General features: G+C 38.4%; 1 protein-coding gene across 1 annotated transcript in view; it reads right to left on the bottom strand.

Moving 5' to 3' along the window:
* LRP1B (LDL receptor related protein 1B) overlaps positions 1-12,399 on the bottom strand; it is a 1,573,107-nt gene that overhangs the window by 244,359 nt on the left and 1,316,349 nt on the right. Inside the window, exon 52 of the mRNA XM_036421500.2 lies at positions 8,380-8,508. Within this exon, the coding sequence (XP_036277393.2) occupies positions 8,380-8,508 (129 nt within the window). The remainder of the gene's footprint in view (positions 1-8,379; positions 8,509-12,399) is intronic.

The following is a 12,399-nucleotide window of genomic DNA, read 5'->3' as shown; positions in this document are numbered from 1 at the left end:
AGTGATGTGGTGAGCATGGCCAAACACTGTGGGCTGGGGCATAGCGTGGACCTCTGGGCTGCCCAGTGGCGCTGCATGTTAGCTTGGTGGGCAATGCATTTTCTCCCAGCCAGCATCCCAGACCGGCTCCTGCATGAGCCCTCAGGGAGCCCAAAAGAGTCTGCATGGGTGCGGGGCAGGCTCCTCGTGGTTGCCTGGCACCTGAGCACAGGGGCTTTCCCCGCACTCAAGCCCTGGTGTCTCAGGCGTGGGCAGTGGGAAGAGTAAGAGCGAGCGTGGTGGACATCCCGCATTCTCATGTACCTCCATCCCCATCACCCCCACACCCAGATAGCCAGAGAGAGGTTGCAGCGTGTTGCTGATACCTGCCATGTTCTACACCACCCCCTGGTGATCAGCGCACATCATAGTGAACAGTCAAACTCCTGGTCAAGGGGACAATTTGCATATCAGGCTTTTATTATACAGGCCTTTCCTAACACTTGAGCTATTATAATTATTCTTTTACATGCCTATCAGTTCCCTACCCAAGGCTGCCTCAAACTCTATGAAGAAAGAAAATCTCGGGGCAGAGCTTGAAGATGGCGACTGAACAGTCGGACTTGTTCTGACTCTGGTCCCAGAACAGATAGAAGCAGCGTCTGAGTCGCTCAGGGAATGTTGATTGGCAGCTAAGGGGCAGCGGAATTATCAAGGAAGGTAAGGAAAGGTCCGCTGGACAGGATTTCCTGACCAGGAGGCCAGCACTGCCGCGGCCATGGCGAGCTCTCCCGGCGAGCTCTCCCAGAGGGAAGGCTGTGCCATCTTACCAAGAAAGGAGGAGCTTCTCTGAGGCCTGGAAAACCCACAGCGAGGAGGTCCATCGAGCAGTTGAGATGCCCGAATCGGCACAAACACGGGGATTCAGGGGAGTTCTTTGGTCACCCACGGAAAGGTCAGAGTTTTCGGGGACAGCCTGGGGGATCGGGGTCCAGAGGCGCAGGCAGCTATGGTAGCCTGGGAGCTCCGGCCCCTCCCCCACTGTAGCCGGGAGTGCGCACTACTGCCCGCCAAGCGGCAACCAAAGAAGGCTGCAGCGACACCTAGTGCTGGGTTTGACGTAATCCTCCCCAGAAGCAGGACTTTTTTAAAACCCCAGGGGACACTGGACAGAGTGTTAAGAATCGCGGCTGTCCCGCCAAGGGCGGAACATCTGGACACCTTGGCGCCTGATCCCCTTCACCCGCTTGCGTCTGAATACTAAGGAAGGACTGCACAGTTGGGCATATCCGGGAAATCGCAGGGGGAAATTGCCTTCCTGGAAACAAGGGATCGGAGCCAGAAGAGATAGTCTGGGAGCCAGCTGGCACCCTGCCAGCTAGAGCCATAGAGAAAGAAGGCCAGAGCAACCAAAAAGACTGGGAAGTCAAACCGGTAACACTGACACCTAAGAGCTGAATTACAAACTGCCTTTTTTTTTTTCTCTCTTTTCTTTTCTTTTATCTTTTAATTAATCAAAAATAAATGGACACAAATAACTAAGATATACCCTACTTAAAATTAAGGATTACCTTACAAATCTGAGGTGCAGTGGAATGCTAGGATCTGCAAGACTGTCTGGGCCGAGAATCAGGAGTGCCAAATACATTAACAGAGGAAGTGAATGACCACTACTGGACATTTTTATGCTAATTTTACTATTATTTATTTTATTTTCATTTTTTACATCTTTTATTTAATTTTCATTTTTTATATCTTTTACTTAAGAAACAATTTTTTTTCTTTTTTCCTTACTTGATTTTACCTTTTTAATTATTACATTTTTCAATCTCTATCATCACTATTACTACTGCTATTTTGCAATTTTTGTTTCTTTTTTTTCTTTTTTCTTTTTTTCTTTTTTCCTCTCCAGTACCATTTTATTTTTTCTTTATTTTACATTGGGAGTAACCTTCATTCTATTTTAATCTCTACTATAGCATCATTCAACCCTATCTCAACTCGACCTTTACACCATCACTCTCTTACTAAACTTTACCCTTTTAGTCTACAGTTTATCCTATCCCTTTCCGGCTTTAGTTTTTCCTCTATTCTTTCTGTATACGCCCTGCTAAAACTCTCACTATACTTATAGGCCTAAGTTCCTACCCTTGATCCAAGTGTATAAATACCAATCTCTGCACTATATTAACTAGTTAAAAAAAAAACAAAAAAAAAAAACTGTTCTCCCCTCTATCCTTTTCGCATTGTTTGAGTGAAGGTTGATTATTGTGAATTTTTATGCTTGTTAGTGAAATTGTTATGCTTATTAATGTGTTGTTATTGTTGCTTTGTATTTAAAAAAAAAAAAAAAACCTCTGTTTTTGTTTGTTTCTTTTACTTCTGTATATCATAGCCTTACTTAATAATAGGGGATATTGTAGTTTGTATTAATCTCCAAGTATTGTTACTGGCATTGGCTGGGTTCAGTGGTTGTTCTATGGCAATTTTCTCCACATATATATAGTTTGTTTCCCATTTCTCTTTTAGTTTGCTTCTTCTCTCTCTTTCTCTCTCTCTCTCTCTCTCTCTCTCTCTCTCCTTTCTTTTTTCCCCTGTTTTTCAACTTCATTTTGTCATTGCTTTTTTCCTCTTTTTCTATCTCTTTATCCCTCTTTTTTAATTTTTTTTAATTTACTTAATTTTTTTTTAATTTTAATTTTTACTTTTTTAAATTTTTCTTTATTTTATTTTTACCTTTCTTCCTTCTCTCCTATCCCCTAAGTTGCCTTTCTCTAGTGGTCATCTTTATTAGAGGTTATTAATATTGTAAATACATTCCTATTAAGTGCCTCTTGTGTTGTACCTGGTAGTGTTGTATTTTGTACCTTTAAATCAACACAGGAGAAGGAACACCACATAACCAGACATCCTGAGAAGAGAGGCCATGGGGAGACAAAAACATAGTCCGCACATGAAAGAAAAGCAGGCATCACAAGAAAAGGAAGAAAACGAGTCAGAGGTAAGCAGCCTACCAGAGCAAGAATTCAGAATAATGATCATAGGATGGCTAAAAAGAATGGAAGGGAAATTTGACAATAACCAAGAAGAAATGAGGAAGAACCATGAGGAATTGAAGAAGAACCATGAGGAATTGAAGAAGAACCAAGAAGAAATGAAAAATGATATCGCTACCATAAAGAACTCAATAGAAAGCATCAAGAGTAGACTAGATGAAGCAGAGGACCGCATCAGTGAGCTAGAAGATAAGATGGAAAAAAATATCCAAGTAGAGCAGCTTCTAGAAAAAAAGATTAAAAAGCAGGAGGAGAGCCTACGGGAGCTTCGGGACAATACAAAACAAAATAATATTCGAATAATAGGGGTTCCAGAAGAAAAGGAAACTGAGGTAGACATGGAAAAAGTATTTCAAGAAATAATGACAGAAAACTTTCCTGAAATAGAGAAGAAAAAACCCACACAAATCCAAGATGCTCGCAGAGTCCCAAGCAAAATGAATCCCAGAAGACAGATTCCAAGGCACATTATAATCAAATTGGCAAACAACAACAACAAAGTAAGAATCTTAAAAGCAGCCAGAGAGAGACAGAAAGTTACATACAAAAGAACCCCCATCAGACTAGCAACTGATTTCTCAACAGAAACTTATCAGGCCAGAAGGGAATGGGATGAAATATCCAAAGTCATGCAAAGGAAGGGTCTGAATCCAAGAATACTGTACCCAGCAAGGCTATCAATCAAAATTGAAGGGGAAATCAGGAGCTTCACAGACAAAAAAAGACTAAAGGAATTTATCTCCACCAAACCAGCAATGCAAGAAATGCTAAAGGGTCTACTGTAAAAATAAAGAAATAGGAAGTGAAGGAACACGGGTATAGAATAAAAATGGCGTCAAATGAGTACCTATCAATAATAACCTTAAATGTAAATGGATTAAATGCTCCAATCAAAAGACATAGGGTAACAGATTGGATAAGAAAACAAGACCCATACATCTGTTGTCTACAAGAAACCCACCTCAGAAAAAAAGATGCACACAGACTGAGGGTGAAGGGATGGAAAAAAGTTTTCCAGGCAAATGGAAATGAAAAAAAAGCTGGGGTAGCAATACTTATATCTGACAAATTAGATCTCAGAGTGAAGGACATAATAAGAGATAATGAAGGTCACTTCATAATATTAAAGGGAACAACCCAACAAGAAGAAATAACCCTGGTAAATATATATGCACCCAATACAGGAGCAACCAAATACACAAAAAAATTGCTGGAGGACATTAAGAGAGAGATTAATAGCAATACAATCATAGTAGGAGATTTTAATACCCCACTGTCACCCTTCGACAAATCATCTAAACAAAAAATCAGCAAAGAAATATCAATCCTAAATGACTCACTAGACCAGATGGAATTAATTGACATCTTCAGAACACTCCACCCCAAAGCCACAGAATATACATTCTTCTCAAGTGCACATGGGACATTCTCAAAGATAGACCACATTTTGGGACATAGGGAAAGTCTCTTCAAATTCAAGAAGATAGAAATCATATCAAGTATCTTCTCAGACCATAATGGCATAAAACTGGAAATTAACTACAATAAAAATAATCCAAAGAAATCAAACACATGGAGACTAAACAGCATGCTATTAAACAAGGACTGGGTTACCAGAGAAATCAAGGAAGAAATTAAAAACATCCTGGAAACAAATGACAATGAAAACACAACAATCCAAAATCTATGGGACACAGCAAAAGTAGTTTTGAGAGGGAAGTTCATATCCTTACAAGCCTATTGCAAAAAACTAGAAAAAGGGGTAACAGATGATCTAACTCTACAACTCAAAGAGTTAGAAAAGGAGCAACAAGAAAAGCCCACTGTAAGCAGAAGGAAGGAAATAACAAAAATCAGAGCACAGATAAACGACATAGAGACCAAAAAAACAATACATAAGATCAACAAAACCAAGAGCTGGTTATTTGAAAGAATAAACAAGATAGATGAACCTCTAGCCAGGCTAACCAAGAAACAAAGAGAGAGGACCCAAATAAACAAAATCAGAAATGAAAGAGGTGAAATAACAACAGACCCTACCGAAATACAACGGATTGTTACAAAATACTATGAACAACTCTATTCCAACAAACTGAACAACCTGGAGGAAATGGACATATTCCTAGAAAAATACAACCTTCCAAAACTCAATCAGGAAGAATCTAAAAATCTCAATAGAGCAGTGACTTGGGAAGAAATTGAAACAGTCATCAAAAAGCTTCCAGCAAACAAAAGCCCAAGGCCAGATGGCTTCACAGGAGAGTTTTACCAAACATTCAAGAAGAACTAAAACCTATCCTCCTCAGACTATTCCAAAAAATCCAAGAGGAAGGAACACTTCCAAACTCCTTCTATGAAGCCAGCATCACCCTAATACCAAAACCAGATAAAGACAACTCAATGAAAGAGAATTACAGGCCAATATCCCTCATGAACATAGATGCCAAAATCCTCAACAAAATTCTAGCAAATCGACTCCAGAAGAACATCACAAAGATCATACACCATGACCAAGTAGGATTTATTCCAGGAATGCAAGGATGGTACAATATCTGCAAATCAATAAACGTGATACATCACATAAACAAATTGAAAGATAAAAATCATTTAGTCATATCAATTGATGCAGAAAAAGCATTTGATAAAATCCAACACCCTTTCCTGATAAAAACTCTTAACAAGGTAGGAGTACAAGGATTATACCTCAACATAATAAAAGTTATATATGATAAACCCACAGCCAACATTATACTCAATGGGCAAAAACTAAAAACATTCCCTCTAAGAACAGGAACAAGACAGGGATGCCCACTCTTGCCACTCCTGTTTGACATAGTACTGGAAGTACTAGCCATTGCAATTAGACAAGAGGAGGAAATAAAAGGCATCCAAATTGGAAAAGAAGTAAAGTTATCCTTATTTGCAGATGACATGATATTGTACATAAAAAACCCAAAAGACTCCATTAAAAACTAATTGACTTAATAAATGAATTTGGCAATGTAGCAGGATACAAAATTAATGCCAAGAAATCCATGGCATTTTTATACACCAACAGTGAAACTACAGAAACAGAGACTAAAAAAACAATTCCATTTACCATCGCACCAAAAAAATTAAGATACCTAGGAATAAATTTAACTAAGGAAGTAAAGGACCTATATGCAGAAAACTACACGACACTGAAAAAAGAGATAGAGGATGATGTAAGGAGATGGAAGAACATACCATGTTCATGGATTGGTAGAATCAATATCATCAAAATGTCCATACTTCCTAAAGCAATCTATAGGTTCAATGCACTCCCCATTAAAATACCAACGGCATATTTTACTGACCTAGAAAGAACTCTCCAAAAGTTCATTTGGAACAATAAAAGACCCCGAATAGCCACAGCAATCCTGAGAAAGAAGGGTAAAGTAGGAGGGATCTCAATACCAGACTTCAAACTGTATTACAAACCCACTGTTCTCAAAACAGCCTGGTACTGGCACAAGAACAGACATATAGATCAATGGAATAGAATTGAGAACCCAGATATCAACCCAAATCACTATGCTCAATTAATTTTTGGCAAAGGAGTCACGAATATACAATGGAGTCAAGACAGTTTCTTCAATAAATTGTGATGGGAAAATTGGGCAGACACATGCAAAAGAATGAAACTAGATCACCAACTTACACCATACACAAATATAAACTCAAAATGGATACAGGACTTAAACATCAGACGGGAAACCATAAAAATACTAGAAGCATCCACAGGCAGCAAAATCTCAGACTTATGCCAAAAGAACTTCTTCACGATACTGCCCCTAGGGCAATGGAAGCTAAAGAGAAAATAAAGAAAATCTCTGCTCTCAACTCAGTAATGATTGAAACAGATACATGACTAGACAAAACAAATATATGTGAGTGTGTGTGTGTGTGTGTGTGTATACAATACAAGTGTATATAAATTTAGTCAAGTATAATTTATTTTTGAGAAACTTATTTAAAAAATAATATGAAAGCCAAATAGAACTAGCATTAAAATCTGCCCATTATAATCAAAGTAAAACTCAGTTACTAATAACTTCTCTAACTTTGAAATGTGCAACAGCTTATATAACTCCAGTGAATTATGCCAATTCTAACACATGAATTGTTCTTTAAAACACTAAGCAACAGAGGCTTATCTGGCATTAACACGTTCAGATCACTGGAGTACAATTTATTGTGTTTGAGAATAGTTTACTTAATAGCACCCGTGTGGCCCAAAGTGTTAATATGCCTCCCAGAGTGTTAACTATTACAATAGCAGTGCTATACTGCGACCATCTGGATCCCTGAATTGATGTGTGATCCTCCATTATGTAGCCCTCAGAGGCCCCATTGACCTTTACAGACACACACATCCGTTTCAAGATCAAAGTCAAGTATTCTACCGTAGCATGGGTTCTGTGCATGTAGGCCTGCTCAAAGCTTTCTTCCTCCTGTCTGCTTTCGCTATTCCCCTTATACACATCCCACACACACTTACATTATGGCTTCAAATACAATTTTCAAAACCTGAAGACAGGTCGGAGTGACGATTGGTAGAATTCACTTTAATGAGCAGAGTTCACAGCTATGTTTTTGATCAACTGCTCAGCTGGGCAGGTTCCCTATGCGAGGACCTTGGAACCCACATTCAAATAAATATTCAGTCTCTTCATTTTCTTGATCAGGCAAAGACGTTTGTCTAAATTTTTATTGTTAAGTCATTCCCTGTAAGTTTCCTGGGGTTGACTAGAGTCAGAAACACAGTAAATTGTCTGACCTCCAAAGGTGTACCTCTGATCCCCCAATTTCATTCAGCAATAGCCACACTATTTTTACCTGACCTGAGGGTTAACACCCTATCCATAGGGCTAATAGGTGTTCACTGACCTTCTGATCAGTGGTTACTTGGGATCACAGAAGCCATGTACAGAGTATCTGGAATGAGCAGATCTAAAAGTTGTCACGGTGGGAGAGAGGGGACAGAGTAGAAGATGCTAAATAGTAAGTAACAACCCTACCACACTCACACACACATCAGGGAGTTACATTATCTCAAAAGTAAAATGATAAATCTGTGTTCATCAAAACGATTTTAAAATGCATAACCCAACTGTGCATGTTTGAATGGCTTTGAGGGGATCAGAGGGCTTTGCTGAACTGCTCTGAAGAGCATCCCAGCTCATTAGTTCTGACACTCCCTGTGAGTCCAGGGAGTGAGCCAGGGAGAGAATGGAGAGATGGTGAGCAGTCCAAACGCGAATGTTTGAGGACCAGCGGCAGCTTCCCCACATGCACAGCCCCACCGTGTCCATTTCCGTACCGCAGCCCGCGGTGGAGAGCTCATCGCTGCCATTGGGACAGTCCCGCTCCCCGTCGCACAGCCAGGGCCGGGGCACACAGGCGTGGGAGCCCTGGCAGCTGAACATGTCGGCCGCGCAGGTGATGGCACCTGGAACCCAGAGGAAAGACGCAGTAAGTCAGGGTGTGTCTGCTGGAAAAGGGCTACCATGCACATGTCCTACAGAAAGGAGGGAGGCAGGAAAATGTGGCTGATGAGGAAGAGACTGAAGTTATTTGGAATCATCCAATATGACCTTCTCCTATAGATAGTTACACATTTTCCTCTCAAAATGCATTCCTTCATCATTTCAGTTATGTTTATTAAAGCTACATGGCTGAAAATAATACTTCCTCTTTGTAAAATACAGTAAATGTCATAGAATCTTACCTAATAAGAGACAAACATGTAATTGACTGTACCTCCACTACATCCACAGCCAATCAAAGTGAGTATGCTAATTAACCCAACAAAGATGGTGGGTTAATTTGCACATATAGGAGGAGCCAGGACAGGCTGGACACCAGCTATGAGGGGGAGGGGATGCAGCAGAGGGAGCTACAGGAGCTGTGCTCCAGACAGAAGCTAGGGCTTGCTGGGTCCCATTGGGGCTGGGAGTGAAGCCAGGGGAAGGAAAGCCTATTCTTGCACGAATATCATGCAATGGGACTATAGTTGTGAATAAAATGAAAAAGAAATGTTTAATAAGAGAACTGAATATATCAGGATCTGCACTTAATATAATAACTCACTTAATACTCACAATAACCCCAAAGAATAGAACTGTTATTAATCTCATTTCACAGAAAAAGAAGTTGCAAACCTAAACTCCTTGTCTTGACCACTACAGCCATTCTTGTTAATCCCCACTCTGTGCTGTTGAAAAGAATAAATGTATGCATAATCTCTGTTTTTACACGCTTGATAAACAGAACCTATATTTTCTAAGCTTTATCAATTTAATGTCCCTTTATTTGAATGATGTTGTTTTTCAAATATACACTGCAAAGTAAATAAATAAATAAATAAATGCTTATTGACTTGTAAATTCAACAGGTCATAGATGCTTCCTCCTTGTTCTTCCTCACATGGACACAGGGTAATCATAAGAGAAAAAAAAATAGAAAACGATTGTTTCTCACGATGTTTCCTTACCCCCAAGTATAGCTATACATATGGAATGGCTCCCTTTTTTGTTATTTATATAAAAACTAGAGGCCCGGTGCAGAAATTCATGGACAGGTATGGTTTCTAGACCTGGCCAGTGATCAGGGCCGACTTGGACCTTCTGGCTGCTGGCCAGGGCCTTCCTTCCCCTGGTGCTGGCTGCCAACCAGGGCCTTCCTGCCTTCTTTTATTCTGCCCACCCCCTGGTGTTCAGTGCACATCATAGCAAGCAATTGAACTCCAGAAGGAACACTTTGCATATTAGCCTTTCATATATATATATATATATATATATATATGTATATTTGAGTCAATTAGTAATTGGATCCTCAAATCCAACTATTTTTTAATTTCACTTTTCTTGTGACCAAAAGTTGCCCATAAAAAATATATCCTAAAAATCATAATGTTAGAATTATACAGAAAATGTTAATATCCCAGGAAGAAAAAGACTGGGTGGATTGTCTAAAGATATTTGTTTCCAAACATTTAAAGCGATAATCAACATGGGTTACTGAGTTATCTGGGTTATCACTATCATCTTCTCAGCCACAGAGCTATTAAGAGCAGAAAATGCTCTCAATGCCATGTTGTAATATGAGGGGGCAGTAGGGTGACAAAATAGAACTCCCTAGTGAGCTTTTCCAACACAAATAGGCCTTGCTCTGACATATGCTTTAGTTTGGAGAACAGGATGAAAAATGAATGCTGAAAAGTCCCCCAGATAATTCAGATTTGCTCATTTGATTGAGGATAAGTGTTAATAGAATGAAGTTTAATATGATATCTATGACTGGAAAAAATAATAAAAACTCTATTAAATAAAAGTTTCTTTCATTTAAAAATTAATTTACCTGCTAACTGTTAAGTCATTAGTACCTTTGAAAATAAAATTATCTTCCTACAGAATTTATTTTTATATTGTTTATTCCTCTTATCTATCTTCTCAAGCTTGCCATAAGAAAACAGTGTACTTTCACTATTATATTTTCAATTTGTGCTCTAATTGCTATAATATTTTTTCTTAATAATCTTGAGATTTAAAAATGAATGTTTTCTTATCTCTTGCCTACGTTTTTATTACTACCCTAATTTATTCTCAAGGTAGGCATAATAGACATAGCATTGATTCGGCTGTTGAGAAATTTAATTTTGTCTGACCTTGGAGAAGACTGGCATCTGAATTTCACTGTCTATAAAATGTAGGTTATGGCTACATAATTACTTAGATACTCAAACTATGCAATGACATAAGGCTTTGTGCAGCTAATTTTCTGGCTCCCTTGATACTATTCAACAGTTTTTATGTTAAGAGCATGTCAAAACATCATAGTCAATTGGAAAGAAAATGACTCAAAGAAAAAAACGCATGGCTTCATTCCTAAGCTACACTTATCTGAAGACACACTGATTTCCTCATGGATATGAATCCCCTGGGAGAAGGAAGACAAGCTGAAGGAACTCCACCAGATCCATCCTGTGCACATATTTAGATACAAGATTGATTTATAAGAGTTACCCTCTTATTTAGTGAATATTTAAAAAATCTGAATTCTGGTCCTAGCTCTGTTATCTCTGACCCTCTGAGAGATGTCCGCAAATATACCTGGTATTAACCTCTGTGAGTTTCTCTTTTTTTAATGATCAAATGATGGAAATGGACTACACTGTGATTTCCAAATAGGATCCTCAGAACTTTGCTTAAGGAAGATTGTGTTTACAGCCTTCATTAGAATATTTGGAGATGGGGGTTAAGAATCTACATTACAACACACTTCTGAGAAGGACAATTTATGCACCAAAGGTTGAGAACCACTTAGTAAACTACTTTTAAAGTTCCTTTTTGATCCTAAAATATTAGGTTTGGATCATTGACTGATGTTTGGTCTAAAAGAGTGATTTTTATGTGTCGTCAGCTTAGTGTTTAGTATACAAAATTCAGTTTGCAATTAAAGTGACTGGATATTTTGAAAACAGGTAAACATGTCCTTTACAATTTTAATCCTTTAAAAATATTCTCAGGACACTGATAGGTACAGGCATGACAATAACCATGAGCACAATAATAATATTACCAGTGACAATAATGATAGACATGACAATAACTCTGAAAAATAAAGGAGGAAGCAGAAAAAATATAACAAAAGAGAAGGGAACAAATTCATTTATATACTATACACTGGTCATGTTAGATAATCCCAGAATGACAAAAGATAGATCGTTTTGTACCCACTTAGTAGGTAAGAAGCTTGAGATATAAGGAATAAAATGGACCTGCACCTGCGATCACAGAGCTGGAACATTCCACTCTGTATGACTTCAGGGTATTTATCCATTTTGCTATACATATACAGTCAGAAAAAATAGATCTATCAATGGAGCCATTTAAGGTAGGGTTAAACAAAGAGTCCACCTTATTGTAAAGATTGGGAACTTGCTCAAACCATTGTAAGGAACCAATTTTTTCTGTTAGAATCAAAGGAAGATTTAATAGCAAATAGAAACAAAGTCATTAAAAGGCACTGGCCAGGCATTTACTCTATTGCTGATTTATTTTTCTTTTCAGAGCTTTATTATAGCAATCTTTTTATATTTACCTTTATCTGTTGAATAACTAAGTTGTTTCAGCTGTATAAATAAAAAGTAAATGTTGGTTAACTAAAATACAGGAAAATAAAGTGTCTGATTTCAAAGGATAGCTCCAATTTTATGTTATTTCCAGAGAACTTCAGGTTAGCTTGCACATTATAAAATCTTATCTACCAGTCTCCGTAACCTGAAGAGTGGGCCAGACTCCTGACACTTAATAAAATGGTGAGTATACTTAACTCTATT

This window comes from Pipistrellus kuhlii, unplaced genomic scaffold, assembly GCF_014108245.1.
Source record: "Pipistrellus kuhlii isolate mPipKuh1 unplaced genomic scaffold, mPipKuh1.p scaffold_m20_p_7, whole genome shotgun sequence".
NCBI lineage: Eukaryota > Metazoa > Chordata > Mammalia > Chiroptera > Vespertilionidae > Pipistrellus > Pipistrellus kuhlii.
The sequence above is the reverse complement of the archived record's forward strand: the minus strand, read 5'-3'. Positions and strand labels throughout refer to the sequence as shown.